At 47.4% G+C, this 16,419-nt stretch overlaps 1 protein-coding gene across 2 annotated transcripts in view; it reads left to right on the forward strand.

Moving 5' to 3' along the window:
* The first annotated feature begins 480 nt into the window (after positions 1–480).
* HAUS4 (HAUS augmin like complex subunit 4) overlaps positions 481–16,419 on the forward strand; it is a 39,406-nt gene continuing 23,467 nt past the window's right edge. The window contains exons 1-2 of one of the 2 annotated variants that reach the window (XM_077299068.1): positions 481–773; positions 1,778–1,917. In XM_077299068.1, the coding sequence (XP_077155183.1) occupies positions 749–773; positions 1,778–1,917 (165 nt within the window). In that variant the 5' untranslated portion in view covers positions 481–748. The remainder of the gene's footprint in view (positions 774–1,777; positions 1,918–16,419) is intronic. The other variant, XM_077299073.1, reaches the window with a different exon arrangement.

The following is a 16,419-nucleotide window of genomic DNA, read 5'->3' on the forward strand; positions in this document are numbered from 1 at the left end:
TTTTCTATTTTTTAAAATGTAAAAAAAAAATCTATTTTTACATAAACTACAAAGGAAATGTGTCATCTCTACCTTTAGGCCTTTTAGAGATCATTTCATCTTCAACTTTCTTAACTGTTTGCAATTACAGCAATTTTGACCAGAGGTGCCCAAACTTTTACATGTCAGTGTATATGAGGGGAATGCTATAAAAATTCCTGCCGCCCGAAGCCCAGCACTTCAGCATCACTGACTGTCGCCTCTTACTGGCGGTTGTGACGTCCCATTTGTCCACTGCAGCCGAACGTCACCACAGAGGCCAGTGATCGGCTGTAGCGGTCAGTGACTGCTGGACGTGACGTCATCACTGCTATACTGGTGCAAGTCATCGTTATTGCTTCATTTTAGCCCATTCTCCTCCTTTAGGGACAATGCTTTAATTCCAGTGAAACTCCTTTACCTCTCATTATAACTGTGCACAGTTCATGCAATGAGTCCCTTGTGTATCAGGACCACGAGACCGGCGGAAGGATAACGCTGCGGTGACCCACACTGGCCTGCTCCAGGCGGTCGCCATCTTTCCGTAGAGCAAGAAGAGAAGACATAACAGTTTCAGTGTGCGCGCCCTCTAGCGGCCGTGTTCGGAGCCCTTACCAGTGACGTCAGTTTGAATCTTTCCCGCTTCGGTGTAAAAACCCAAGATGTATAACGGGGGCAAGTGACAGAGCAGAAGTGAGAGGAGACTCGGCGGAGACTGCACGTTGTGGAGATGGCGGCCCGGAACTTCCAGTATGGTGAGTACACGGTTGTTACCATGTGTTTGTCGATGTGTCAAGGGAAGTCCTGTGACCCGTGTACCTAAGTATATGGATCTCCTCCATTGACTTACAAGGTGGAGTGACTGCGCATGCGCGGCCACTTCTCAAGGCTGTGGACATCACCAATCCAACATATACAGTGGCGTTTTCCTATATATCAAGGACTGTCCCATTTATCCATGAGACCAGAGATATTGTGGGACCCAGGGTGGCACCTGGTTGATGAGGGACCCACTACAGTGAGACCATGCCCAGGCTGGCTTATATTAAGTGTGTTTCTTGATGAGATGGATCCTTATATAACGTGGTGCCCCTTCACCACAAAACTCAACAGCGCCACTTTTTTTCATGTAACTGGCTGGTACTGCGGTTTAGCTGCAAATAAGTCTCAATTTCTTAAATGGAGCTGAGATGCAGTACCAGACATGGCCACGTGATTGAGTGGTGCTATTGTTTTTTTGTTTTTTTTATTCTGCCCTGCAGCTAGTTATGTGAGTCAGCCTGTAATCCCCTGAGCAGTATTAGGGGCCACAATGAATGTCCTGCCTGTCATTGTCCATTTTAGTCTCTTTTAAAGTTTGTGTGATTTGATTGGCACGTCCCATTCCATCCTGTGGCTGCTGCATGGGGGCAGGAGTGCCACCTCTTAACTTCCAGCCTGGCACTGTCATGCCACAAGGCGCGGCAGTACTGTCTTACCTGACTATCTCTAGTCTGTGTGCGCCAACTGGAGGTAATCTATAAGTGAATGACACAGGGATCGGTGATGTCTGATGCTCCTCTGTGTCTGTCAGCCGCATGGATGGTGAGCTAAAAGGAAGGGTACTTGGTGGCTTCTTTACTCGAGAAGGTTATGCTAGGGGACATGGGACCCTCAACATTGGACACATCCTGCAGATACAAACATATTTTCTCCCTTGTTCAGTTTTTATGTCCTCCTGGAGTTGTCACCTGACTAATAAATGTATCTCTCCTTCTAGTGAATAGCCGTCTCCCGATGCTTCAGTTGGAGGAAGAAGATTTGGAGGAGAATCCTCACTTTGGTAAACTCTTACTAGAGTTATGCCAAATTCTGGAGCCAACTGGAGCTAATGCCAGGCTGTGCCGCGAGCTGGAGGAGGTAATGCTCTGGTAGGCAGGATGGGTAGAGCAGTTTGTTGGTGCTGCTCCCTATGGGAATGTACGTAGACCCTTTAGGGATGATTTGCTCCCTATGGGAATGTACGTAGACCCTTTAGGGATGATTTGCTCCCTATGGGAATGTACGTAGACCCTTTAGGGATGATTTGCTCCCTATGGGAATGCACGTAGACCCTTTAGGGATGATTTTACTCCCTATGGGAATGTATGTAGACCCTTTTAGGGTTGATTTACTCACGTGAAAAAGGTTGTTGGATGGATAGCAGATAATGCTTCCAGTCACTTTGCTATGGGAAGGTATGTAGACCCTTTTAGGGTTGATTTGCTCACATGAAAAAGGTTGTTGGATGGATAGTAGATAATGCCTCCAGTCACTTTGCCAGCACCACCCTGTCTTCCACACTGTCCAGTCTCAGTAGTTGTGATTCTGGACCACATAATCCTAACTCTGATCCTCCTTCCTCCTGCCATACTGAGTGCCCGGAGATCACATTTGAACAATCCAAAGAGCTGGTTACATTTCCATTTATAGATTTTGGCCTCTCGCCCTGCCCGTTTCAAACGGGACATGAGGAGATCACAGGTAGCCACGGTCACAAGATGGCGACGGTGGGGAAATGCAATTACTGTCCCAAGACATGGATGATGATGAGACACAATTGCTAAAAAGTGATATTTGCATCAGCAAGTCATGAGGAGGACCAGGGTGCGGAAGTGGAAGACAAGGTGGTGGACAATGAAGTCTTTGACCCAACCTGGGAAGGTGACATGTAGAGCGAGGACAGCAGTGCAGAGGGGGAGGGATCCACAGGACCGCAACAGACAGGAAGAGACAGTGGGATGGCCAGAGACACACGGCAGGCAACTGTTCCCCAGAGCATCAACACAGGTAAAGTTGTCAGGCCAATGGTTAGGTGTTCTTAAGTCTGGCGCTTTTTTTTTAAAGACAGTCCAGTTAACCTAAAAAAGTCCATTTTCAACATCTGTTGTGCCAGCATCAGCAGGGACAGCACGACTACCAGCCTGACCACCACCAGCATGCTCAGGCACATGAGAGCAAAGTACCCGACCAGTTGGGCCGAACGGCAGGGTCCAGAAACAGTCTGAGGGTGACACCGCTGCTTTTTCCCCTGTTATACGTGCACGCCAATACCCTGTCCATGACGCAGGCAAAGATGCCTCCCAGCCTGCAGCTGTCGTTGCACACTTGCAACCACATCCTTGTCCCAGCAAAGAGTTCAGTTGTCCCTACCCCAGTCCTTGGAACACAAGCGTCAATACACAGCCACCCACCCAACCACAGGTCACAATGCTAAACGACCACATTTCCAGACTGCTTGCCCTGGAAATGTTGCAGTTTAGGCTTTTGGATATCTTCTGGAGCTTTACGCAACCTCATGGTAGCCGCAGTTCCTTGGTACTCTGTCCCCAGCCGCCACTATTTCTCCTGCTGTGCTGTCCTCGCCTTACATAAGCAAGAGTCCCATAACATCAGCCGTCCCCTGACCGATGCTGTTACTGGGAAGGTTCACTTAACCACGGACACGTTGTTGTGGTTGTGCTTGTGGCCAGGGACGCTACATATCCCTGACAGAACACTGGGGAACATTGTGGAAGCTGGGAACCAGTCGGAACGTGGAACAGAACACGTGCTACCGACACCAAGGATTGCGGACCCTGGTTCAATCAGGGCTTCCCCCACCTTCTTCAGCAGTTCCTCCTCCTCACCCTCCATGTCAGAAACGTCAACATCAGTCGCAAGCTTTCAGCAATGCCTTGGCCAAACAGAAACATGCTCTGCTGAAGCTAAGCTTCTTTGGTGACAAACTGCATACCACCGCAGAGTTGAAAGGTCTAACAGACCAGACTGATCTGTGACTCTTGCCCCTGAACCTACAACCAGGCATGATCGTGTGTGACAATGGACGTAACCTGGTGTCCGCTTTGAAGCTTGGCAACCTCGCACACGTACTATGCCTGGCCCACTTGCTCGACTTAGTGGTCCAGTTTCTCAAAACCTATCCAGGTCTGCCTGAGCTACTTGTGAAAGTGCACCGCGCGTGTGCCTATTTCCACAAGTCAGTTACAGCTGCTGCCGCACTGGCAATGCTGCAGCATCATTTGCAACTTTCAGCCCACCTACTGGTGTTTGACGTCACCACTTGTTGCAACTCAACGTTACATATGTTGGCTTGGCTTTGTGAGCAGAAGAGGGCAGTAGTTGAATGCCATCTGCAACATGCCGTCCGTATTCCGGTCAGCCTCCACACAAAAGAGCTGATGAGTGGGCATTAGTGATGAGCGAGTAGTTATGAGCAGCGAGCATTTCATGAGACAGAGAAGTGGGATGGTGACGCAGATTATGGCATCATTGCCGCTCACCATCTCGGACGAGTCCTCAAAGTTTTGGAAAACCACACAGATGTCAGACATCCATGTCCATTAGTGATGAGCGAGTATACTCGTTGCTCGGGTTTTCCAGAGCATGCTCAGGTGGTCTCCGAGTATTTTGGCGTGCTCAGAGATTTCATTTTCGTCGCCTCAGCTGCATGATTTGCGACTGCTATACAGGCCCCCACATGTATTCAGACTGTCTAGTAGTCGCAAATCATGCAGTTGCGGGGACGAGGACACCCAAACTTTGAGGACTCGTCCAAGATGGTGAGTAACGATGACGCCATGATCGTCATCACCATCCCACTTCTGTCTTTTGAAATGCTCGCTGCTCACAATTAAACAGGATAAAGAGGAGGCTTTGCAGACAGAGCAAGTTGAGATGAAACTAGAAATTATATAGGGTAATGCTACCCAGCTCACCATATTCTCAGTGCGAATTGGGTGATAACGAGTGGGATGAGGAACAGGAGATGTTTGCCTGTGCTATGCACAGTACTACCCACACCACCTTCAACCCATCTGTTCAGCGTGGATGGCCTGAGGAGGAGAAGATGGACAGTCGCCCTCTTGGTGGGGACATGGAAGTCTTGGCTGCTGGCAGTCTGGCACACATGACTGAGTTTGTTTCGCTGCGTTTCCCATGACTCTTGCGTTGTACGCATTTTGACCAACACCACAGGTGCTTATCACAAAATTAGAATATCATAAATATTAATTTCAGTTGTTCAATACAAAAAGTGAAACTCATATAGTGGCATTATAAACAGTGATCTATTTAAAGTGTTTATTTCTGTTAATGTTGATGATTATGGCTTACAGTCAATGAAAACACAAAGTCATTATCTCAGTAAATTAGATAAATTAACAAAAAACACCTGCAAAGGCTTCCTATGTATTAAAAATGTCCCTTAGTCTGTTTCAGTAGGCTCCACAATCATGGGGAAGACTGCTGACTCGACAAATGTCCAAAAGGCAGTCATTGACACACTCCACAAGGAGGGTAAGTCACAAAAGGTCATTGCTAAAGAAGCTGCCTGTTCACAGAGTGCTGTATCCAAGCATATTATTGGAAAGTTGAGTAAAAGGAATCCTTGACAGGAATGAGAAAAGGCCATTCAAACATTTGTGGGAGATTCACAAGGAGTGGACTGCTGCTGGAGTCATTGCTTCAAGAGCCACCACACACGGATGTTTCCAGGGCATGGGCTACAAATGTCGCATTCCTTGTGTCAAGTCACTTATGACCAATAGACAATGCCAAAAGGGTCTCACCTGGGCCCAGGAGAAAAATAACTGGACTGTTGCTCAGTGGCCCAAGGTGTCGTTTTCAGATGAATGTAAATTTTGCATTTCATTTGGAAATCAAGGTCCCAGAGTCTGGAGGAAGAGTGGAGAGGCCACAATCCAAGCTGCTTGTGGAAACTTCACACTAAACTTCAAGCAGTGATGGTTTGGGGAGCCGTGCCATCTGCTGGTGTAGGTCCACTGTTTTATCAAGACCAAAGTCAGCGCAGACATCTACTAGGAAATTTTAGAGCACTTTATGCTTCCCTATGCCGACAAGCTTTTTGGAGATGGAAATTTCATTTTCCATCAGGACTTGGCAACTTTCCACACTGCCAAAAGTACTAATGCCTGGTTTAAACACAACAATATCACTGCTTGATTGGCCAGCAAACTCACCTGACCTTACCCCATAGAGAACCTATGGGGTATTGTCAAGAGGAAGATGAGACACCAGACCTAACAATACAGACGAGCTGAAGGCTGCAATCAAAGCAACCTGGGCTTCCATAACACCTCAGCAGTGCCACAGGCTGATCGCCTCCATGCCACACTGCATTAATACAGTAATTGATGCAAAAGGAGCCCCGACCAAGTATTGAGTGCATTTACTGAACCAACATTTCAGTAGGCCAACATTTCTGATTTTAACATCATTTTTCAAGCTGGTGTTATAAAGTATTCAAATTTACTAAGATAATGACTTTTGGGTTTTCATTGGCTGTAAGCCGTAATCCTCAACATTAACAGAAATAAACACTTGAAATAGATCACTTTGTAATGACTCTATATAATGAGTTTCAAGATTTGTATTGAAGAACTGAAATTAACTTTTTATGATATTCTAATCTTGTGAGAAGCACCTGTAATTACTGATTGGTCACCCTTCTAGACCCAAACCACAAGGATAACTTTCCATCTCTCTTTCCCGTGACAGAGAGGTCTAATAAAATATTGCAGGCCCTAGTTGAAGAACTATTAAAAAAAAAAAAAAAATCCCATCTGACAAAACTGGTGGCAGAGGTTACCGTCCCTTGGACAACCAAGGAGTAGAGATGAGGGAGACACACACCTGATGCAGCAGAGGATCACTATCAAAGGTCTAGGACAGTTTTCTACGACCCTCCCTTCGCCCAGGCCCGGATGCGCGGGGTTCTCTGACAAGGAGGGAATAGTTTTGGAAGATGCTGAAGGAGTACCTTGCTGATCGTACCAGCGTCTTGCGTGATTCCTCTGTGCCTTACAACTGTAGCCAAGCTAGGCACGTGGAATGAACTGTCTCTCTACGCCTTGGAGTGCCTGGCCTGCCCTGCCCCTAGCATTTTGTAAGAACAGGTTTTTAGTGCCTCCGGGGGTATTATAACTGATAGGCGCATCCGCCCTTTAACTCAAAATGCTGACACTGATCAAAATGAACATGGGCCGGATTGGCCAGACTTCTCAACACCACCGGATGACAGCAGCGGAACATAAACTCAAATCCTGTGGTTTGTTTGTTTTTTCTGGTCTATTTCATGCACCCAAACATGGGTATATGCTTCAGGATTACCGTATATATACTCGAGTATAAGCCGACCCGAGTATAAGCCGACCCCCCTAATTTTGCCACAAAAAACTGGGAAAACTTATTGACTCGAGTATAAGCCTAGGGTGGAAAATGCAGCAGCTACCGGTGAATTTCAAAAATAGATGCTCCATACTGTTCATTATTGCCCCATAGCTGTGCCATATAGTGCTCTGCACCGTTCATAATTGCCCCATAGCTGTGCCATAGAAAGCTGTGCACCGTTCATAATTGCCCCATAGCGCTCTGCACCGTTCATAATTGCCCCATAGCTGTGCCATGTAGTGCTCTGCACCGTTCATAATTGCCCCATAGCTGTGCCATAGAAAGCTGTGCACCGTTCATAATTGCCCCATAGCGCTCTGCACCGTTCATAATTGCCCCATAGCTGTGCCATATAGTGCTCTGCACCGTTCATAATTGCCCCATAGCTGTGCCATATAGTGCTCTGCACCATTCATTACTGCCCCATAGATGTGCCATATAGTGCTCTGCACCATTCATTACTGCCCCATAGATGTGCCATATAGTGCTCTGCACCGTTCATTACTGCCCCATAGATGTGCCATATAGTGCTCTGCACCGTTCATTACTGCCCCATAGATGTGCCATATAGTGCTCTGCACCGTTCATTACTGCCCCATAGATGTGCCATATAGTGCTCTGCACCGTTCATTACTGCCCCCATAGATGTGCCATAGAAAGCTGTGCTGCTGCTGCAATAAAAATAATAAAACATGCTCGCCTCTCTTGCTTGCAGCTCCTCAGCGTCCCGTCCCGGCATCTCTCTGCACTGACTGATCAGGCAGAGGGCGGCGCGCACACTATATGCGTCATCGCGCCCTCTGACCTGCACAGTCAGAGCAAGAGGACGCGAAGACAGAGCGGCGCCCGGCGTGTGGAACGCGGACAGGTGAATATGCGATACTTACCTGCTCCCGGCGTCCCGCTCCTTCCCCCGGACAGCTGGTCTTCGGTGCCGCAGCCTCTTCCTCTGTCAGCGGTCACCGTTACCTCTGATTAGAGAAATGAATAGGCGGCTCCGCCCCTATGGGAGTGGAGTCCATATTCATTTCTCTAATGATCGGTCCCACGTGACCGCTGAACAGGGGAAGAGCTGCGGCACCCGGAGACCGTGGGACGGGCAGGGGGAGCGCCAGGAGCGCCGGGACTAGGTAAGTATGCCTCAGTGCCCTCTCCCCCTCACCCGCCGACCCTGCCACAGACCGTGACTCGAGTATAAGCCGAGAGGGGCACTTTCAGCCCAAAAATTTGGGCTGAAAATCTCGGCTTATACTCGAGTATATACGATAAGTCTTTTTTTAGTCCTCTTATTCTTCCTTCCTTTTTTTTCTTCCTCCACCATCATCATCATCATCATCCCAGGGATTATTGCCTTTATAGACCTCTTCCACAGTCCATAACTTGATTTGTTTTCTTCCATGCACTCATTGACAGATTCATGTTTTTTAAGATGATCTGTACTCAGAAATTTATCAAAGCAGGCAATATGAACTGATTTTAATGTGTATATTCACAGTTTCTCTGTAGCATCTAGATGTAAGAGGTAGTGGTGGAAGACTTTATACTACTGGAGCTGGAATTACCACTTTTGAATTCTCCAGTGCTTTGTTTCCATTTATTTCTCTGTGTTTCTTGAAGTACCGTATTTTTCAGACTATAAGACGCACTTTTCTCCTCCGAAAATGTGGAGGAAAATGGGGGGTGCTCTTATAGTCCGGATGTATTGGCTCTTGCTGAGGTGGGGGAGCGGTATCAGAGAAGCAGCGGGTCACAGAGGCAGGAGCCAGCGGCTCCGGCTATCTCCTGTGTCGGCTGCTAAAGAGAAATGAATATGAACTGCATTCCATATTCATTTCTCTTAAGTATCGGTACTCGTGACTGCCAGCAGGAAGCAGGCGGCTGACACTGCGCGCTACTGATGAGGAATGGATTTTCGCCGCAATCTCCGATGAACAGTCCCGGTGAGTATTCTGGGAGCTGTGCTCTGCTTGTGAGCAGCGCATGATGTCCCTGCCATGCACTGCTTAGAAGCATTAAGCAGCTGCTGGCAAGGGAGCAGGAAGATAAGGTAAGAGTAATGTTTGTTTGTTTTTTTAATCTTTTCTGATGGCGCCATGTATACCAGGAACTGGGTGGGGGCCAATCAATGAATCATACTGGGAACTGGAAGGGGGGCCAATCAATCATATCAGAATAAGAATGGGACCATGCATACCAGGATGGGGATGAGGGGACCATTGACCACATTTTTTTTGCTTCGGGTCCCCCCCCCTAATTTCCTCCTCTAAAAACTAGGTGCATCTTATGGTCCGAAAGATACGGTATGTTTGGGGTCATTGTGCTACTGTAAGACCCATGACCTAGCATGCAAACCCAGCTTTCTGACACTGGGCACTACATTGCGACCCAAAATCTTCACTTTTCATGATGCCTAAAGGTACCTTCACACTAAGCGACGCTGCAGCGATACAGACAACGATGCCGATCGCTGCAGCGTCGCTGTTTAGTCGCTGTGTGGTCGCTGGAGAGCTGTCACACAGACGGCTCTCCAGCGACCAACGATGCCGAAATCCCCTGGTAACCAGGGTAAACATCGGGTTACTAAGCGCAGGGCCGCGCTTAGTAACCCGATGTTTACCCTGGTTACCATTGTAAAAGTAAAAAAAAAAAACACATACTCACATTCCGGTGCCCGGCGTCCGCTTCCCTGCACTCCTCCTGCATCCTGTGTCAGCGCCGAACATCTCCGGCATCTCCCACAGAGCAGAGCGGTGACGTCACCGCTCTGCTTTACGGCCGGCACTTACACAGGATGCAGGAGGAGTGCAGGGAAGCGGATGCCGGGCACCGGAATGTGAGTATGTGTTTTTTTTTTTTTTTTACTTTTACAATGGTAACCAGGGTAAACATCGGGTTACTAAGCGCGGCCCTGCGCTTAGTAACCCGATGTTTACCCTGGTTACCAGTGAAGACATCGCTGGATCGGTGTCACACACACCGATCCAGCGATGTCAGCGGGAGATCCAGCGACGAAATAAAGTTCTGGACTTTCAGCAACGACCAGCGATCTCACAGCGGGATCCTGATCGCTGCTGCGTGTCAAACACAACGATATCGCTATCCAGGACGCTGCAACGTCACGGATCGCTAGCGATATCGTTTAGTGTGAAGGTACCTTTACATGCAGTCAATGCACCCAGAGGCAGCAAAGCAACCCCAAAATACATTGAATCTCCACTGTATTTGACGAACTACTGTGTTCTTTTATTTGTAGGCGTCATTCCATTTAGAGTAAACAGTAGAATGATGTGCTTTACCATGAAAGCTCTATCTTGGTCTCATCTGTCCACAAGACACCTGCTGGCCCTCTTAACAATAGTAAGGGCCGCCTTATGACCTTGAAAAAAATACTTTGTAGCTTTTCAGAGTTTCTCCTTCATAAATTAAACAGGATGTGTCTCATCATGTCTCACACACCACATGGCCAGATAAGGTAGTAAAATATTAAAATTACATTTCCCGGGAAAGGGTCTCTTTCTTTGGGTCCAGTCTGGTGTCCTGTTGCCCTCCATATTGGTAAGCGCTGCTGTTATACCTTACATACCATTGGGGTTTTGGTGATATATTATCAGCGGCTCACTGCCTTTACGCATACTGAGTTACTGGGCAAGGTACACCGGGGGATGTCTGTCTCTTTCAACCATTCTTATGCACCTTAAAAATTTTTTGTACGTATTTATGCATGATCTATTGACTTTTTGTATATGAAATAAATATTACTAGTTTTAACTCATATACTCCTGTGTTCTCCTTGTGCAACCTATGCGCATGCATGCTTGCTGTGAATAATCCCAGACAAGCCGTGAGACAGGGTAGTCAAAAGTTCCAGTGTCACATACCAAGAGAGCTTGTCGTAATCTAAGGGGAAGGACAAAGGTGTAGTCAGGTCACGATTTTTAGTCAGAATTCCGGGAAATTAGCAGATCAAGACAAAGGGGCTATGCAAACGGATGTCAGAGCCAAGGTCAGGCAGCAATAGATCAGAACAAAGACATACAAGGCACACAAACACCAACAAGCTAAGGGTACCGTCACACAATGGCATTTTCATCGCTACGACGGCACGATCCGTGACATCGCAGCGTCGTATGATTATCGCTCCAGCGTCGTAGACTGCGGTCACACTTTGCAATCACGGCGCTGGAGCGATGCCGAAGTCCCCGGGTAACCAGGGTAAACATCGGGTTACTAAGCGCAGGGCCGCGCTTAGTAACCCGATGTTTACCCTGGTTACCAGCGTAAACGTAAAAAAAAACAAACAGTACATACTTACATTCCGGTGTCTGTCCTCCGGCGTCTCAGCTTCTCTGCACTGTGTAAGCACGGCGGCCGGAAAGCACAGCGGTGACGTCACCGCTGTGCTCGCTTTCCGGCCGGCAGGCGCTCACAGTGCAGAGAAGCTGAGACGCCGGAGGACAGACACCGGAATGTGAGTATGTACTGTTTGTTTTTTTTACGTTTACGCTGGTAACCAGGGTAAACATCGGGTTACTAAGCGCGGCCCTGCGCTTAGTTACCCGATGTTTACCCTGGTTACAAGCGAACACATCGCTGGATCGGTGTCACACACAACGATCCAGCGATGTCAGCGGGTGATCAAGCGACGAAAGAAAGTTCCAAACGATCTGCTACGACGTACGATTCTCAGCAGGGTCCCTGATCGCTGCTGCGTGTCAGACACTGCGATATCGTAACGATATCGCTAGAACGTCACGAATCGTACCGTCGTAGCGATGAAAATGGCACTGTGTGATGGTACCCTAAGACTACAACTGGCAGCAATCAGATACAGAAAGCCAGGTGGTAACCAAGGACGGGAGACACCTGAGGAAAACCCAGCACTCCCATGCTCTGATTGGATGGCTGGGCTGTCACACTCAATGCTGACAGCTCAGCACGCCCCAGCCCCAAATTGGACAGCTGAGCCGTCACTTACAGTATTGTCAGCTCAGTACGCCCTTGCCCCGGATTGGACGTTGGACGACTGACTTGTCATTCACTGCGTCAAAGACACAATGAGTGGTGGGACCATGACACTTGCCTTGGCTGAATGTGCATATGTTCACGGTGTGGAGAGGGAAACAAGGCACTGCTGTTCTCCTCTCGGAGCAATGCGTGTCTCTGATAAAAGGCTCTGACATGTTGAAATGCTGCTTAACCCCTTTCTGACCTCGGACGGGATAGTACGTCCGAGGTCAGATCCCCCGCTTTGATGCAGGGCTCCAGCGGTGAGCCCGCATCAAAGCCAGGACATGTCAGGAAAATGGCCGCCGCGATCTCCATCTGCGCACGCGCGGCATCCCGTGGCCATTTTCCTGAAGCCACGGGCAGCAGAGTGCTCGATCTGCGCACGCGCGGCCACAGGAAGATGGCCGCCCCCAACGATCACCAGGGGAATAGCGCAGATCGCGCTCTTTTCCCTCCCCTGTGCAGTGGATTCTGGACTTGGGCATGCGCAAACCACTACGCCACCAACGGAAAACTAAGCAAGATCTGGGGGAAGACACCACGCCCATCTGACCAGACCAGCCTGATTGACAGGCGAAAACGACTACTTTGGTAACGTATTTCGGCAGCATAGGTGGGGAATCGGGGTCCACAAAATACACTATTGTAATGCACAGCTCAGGCCCTGTTTAACAGTATTTTTATCTCATACGGAAAAAACGGGGTGACAGGTTCCCTTTAAGGACCGCAAATATGGACATATGCACAACCATTGTATTCAATGGTGGTGTGCACATGTCAGGTACTGTGTGTCCGTGTGAAAAACCCACAGATGTGTTTATTTCTGCAGCGTGGACAAAGTGTGTGGCATATGGATGACATCTGTGTGTCATCCATGTGACAAGTACTGGCGCCTGGGAAACCCTGTACAGTTCACCTTGTTCCCAGCCTTTAAATTAAATAAACACACTCCACCCTCATTTTCCCATTTATTACTGTAAGAATGAAAATAATAAAAAAAAAATTCCTCATCTGTCCGACAGTCCATTTGTCCCACGAAGAAGTCCAGCTCTACTACATCTGGATTATATGGCTGAGCAGTGGCATGATGCGACCGTTCAGCCATGAATCCAGGAGACTTTGAGCTGAGCTTGGTATGCAGCTTCAGTGACGAGCCGTAATGTCATAAAAGTTACCACCAGTCACTGTCAGCTGTTCCCACGCTCAGTTCAGTGTGAGCCGGCCGATGAACTGCAGTAACCTTCATGATGTCACCGCTAGCACAATGAGAAATTTCTCATGTTGCTATTGATGATCTCATTGAGGTCACCTCAGTTCATCGGGCCGCTCACAATGCAGGTCCAGAAGCTGTGCTCTGACGCCCATTTTCCCAGTATATTAGGGTATGTGCACACGTCAGGATTTCTTGCAGAAATTTCCTGAAGAAAACCGGAAATTTTCTGCAAGAAATCCGCATTTTTTTGCGTTTTTTTTTTTTAGCATTTTGCAAGCGAAATTAGCTTGCAGAATGCTAAAGTTTTCCAAGCGATCTGTAGCATCGCTTGGAAAACTGACTGACAGGTTGGTCACACTTGTCAAACATACTGTTTGACAAGTGTGACCAACTTTTTACTATAGATGCTGCTTATGCAGCATGAATAGTAAAAAGATATCATGTTAAAAATAATAAAAAAACTAAAAAAATGGTTATACTCACCCTCTGCAGACAGCCGATCTCCTCAGCGGCGTCCGTTCCTATAGATGGTGTGTGCAGGACCTTCGATGACGTCGCGGTCACGTGACCGCGACGTCATCGCGGTCATGTGACCGCGACGTCATCGCAGGTCCTTCACACACACCATCTATAGGAACGGAAGCGGCAGCATGCACCGCTGAGAGGCGGGAAGGCTCCGGGGCCATCGAAGGTGAGTATATCACTATTTTTTATTTTAATTCTTTTCTTTTTGACCAATTATATGGTGCCCAGTCCGTGGAGGAGAGTCTCCTCTCCTCCACCCTGGGTACCAACCGCACATGATCCGCTTACTTCCCGCATGGTGGGCACAGCCCCGTGCGGGAAGTAAGCAGATCAATGCATTCCTAGGTGTGCGGAATCCCCGCAATTCCGCAAATTTAATGAACATGTTGCTTTTTTTTTCCGCGATGCGATCTTTTTGCGGAAGAAAATGCAACATTTGCACAAGAAATGCGGAATACACTTAAAATAATGGGAGGCATATGTAAGCGGTTTTTTTTTCGCATTTTTATAGCAAAAAAACGCAAAAAATACTGAACGTGTGTACATGGCCTTAGCCTCCGTGGTCGGCTTTCCCTCTACTGGTTCAAAAAATTACACGGGAGCCCATGCCTTTTTTTTTTTTTTAATATAAATTTATTTTATACGATATGTTCGCAGCTGGTGCTGAATACAACTCCTATCATTGTCACCTGGTCGTGATGATCTCAGGGAGGCCAGGTGACAATGATGAGCAGGGCTGTGGAGTCGGTAAGCCAAACCTCCAACTCCTCAATTTCCATGACTCCGACTCCCTCATACATGGCTCATGTTTAAGTTTACATAAGTTTTCTGTAGTAAAATGGTAACATCCAGCTTTTAATTATTATTATGATACAACTAGATGGTAGCCCGATTCTAACGCGTCGGGTATTCTAGAATATGTATGTAGTTTATTTATGAAGATTTTAGAATAATACATTGAATACATAGGATTCGGCTGGCCGGGCGCGACCAATTAGCGAAGCGTGGTTCAAATCCCACGCCAATTCGCGGCCGGACTGCGCCTGTCGCTGATTGTTAGCGGCCGGCCACGTAGTGTATTGCCCAGCCCACGTAGTGTATTGCCCAGCCCACGTAGTGTATTGCCCAGCCCACGTAGTGTATTGTCGAGCCCACGTAGTGTATTGCACAGCCGACGTAGTATATTGCAATGTGGGCATCATATCCCTGTTAAAAAAAATAATTAAAATAAAAAATAGTTCTATACTCACCCTCCGTCGTCCTCCCCCGGATCCAAGCGAGGCCTTTGCGTGACGCTCCCGTCCCAAGAGTACATTGCGGCCTGTTCTGGATCCGGGGGGCCGACGGACGGTGAGTATATAACTATTTTTTATTTTTTTTAATTATTTTTAACATTAGATCTTTTTAATACTGCATAGGCAGCATCAATAGTAAAAAGTTGGTCACACAGGGTTAATAGCAGCGTTAACGGACTGCGTTACACCGCGGCATAACGCGGTCTGTTAACGCTGCCATTAACCCTGTGTGAGTGCTGACTGGAGGGGAGTATGGAGCGGGTGCTGATGGCTGGAGAGTAGGGAGGGACTAATTCTCGGCCGCGACCAATGAGCAACGCGGGATTTCTGGGACAGACAGACAGACGGAAGTGACCCTTAGACAATTATATAGTAGATAATCAAGCCATTTAGATAGACATAAATATATTTATTGGAATACAACTTCAGAACAAAAAAACTTTTGCATATTTACAATTTATTATACACTATGCAGTCAGTGGGGGAAAAAACAGTTTTCAACAAAATCTTACTGAATAGCATTTGTGCAGTCTATGAATTTTATGAATTTTGTTCTGAGAAATATCATCAGATCCTCCTTCATAGATTGACCTCAAATCTGACCTAATTATTTTAAGGCTAGAGAACAACCTCTCTACACTAACTTGGGTTGGTGGCAAAGCAGTAACCACATGGGCAACATCTCTAACAATTTCAGGGTATAAAGGAATTGCCTCGTGCACAGTGAGTTTTGATGAATGATTGAACTCTTCTACTTCTTTGAGAGCAAGTGAAAAATTTTGCTGAAATATGGTCAACTGATTTCTATGGCAGTGGAATCATTTTCGCTGCGGCAACGCTTTGCCTGCTCCATGTCGTCCAAATACTTTTCAAAATCAAACTCCTCTGATGAGGATGAAGAAACAGCAGAAGCAGCACTGGCAGGACCCAAGTCCTCTTGCTCTTGGTCGTCCTGTAGCCCACTCATCCTAACTGCTACCTCAATCAGAGCTTCTTTTCCTTTAGTAAGCTGTTGATCATCCAGCAATATACGATGACTCGGGTCCACATAAACAGCTGCCAGAAGAATTTTATTTTCTAATAGCAGTGTCTCTCTGTTTCATTGAAGCAGCAATGCCATCTGCGAATAAACCTCCTCTTTGGGACAGGTAT

This window comes from Ranitomeya variabilis, chromosome 1 (genome assembly GCF_051348905.1).
Source record: "Ranitomeya variabilis isolate aRanVar5 chromosome 1, aRanVar5.hap1, whole genome shotgun sequence".
Taxonomy (NCBI): domain Eukaryota; kingdom Metazoa; phylum Chordata; class Amphibia; order Anura; family Dendrobatidae; genus Ranitomeya; species Ranitomeya variabilis.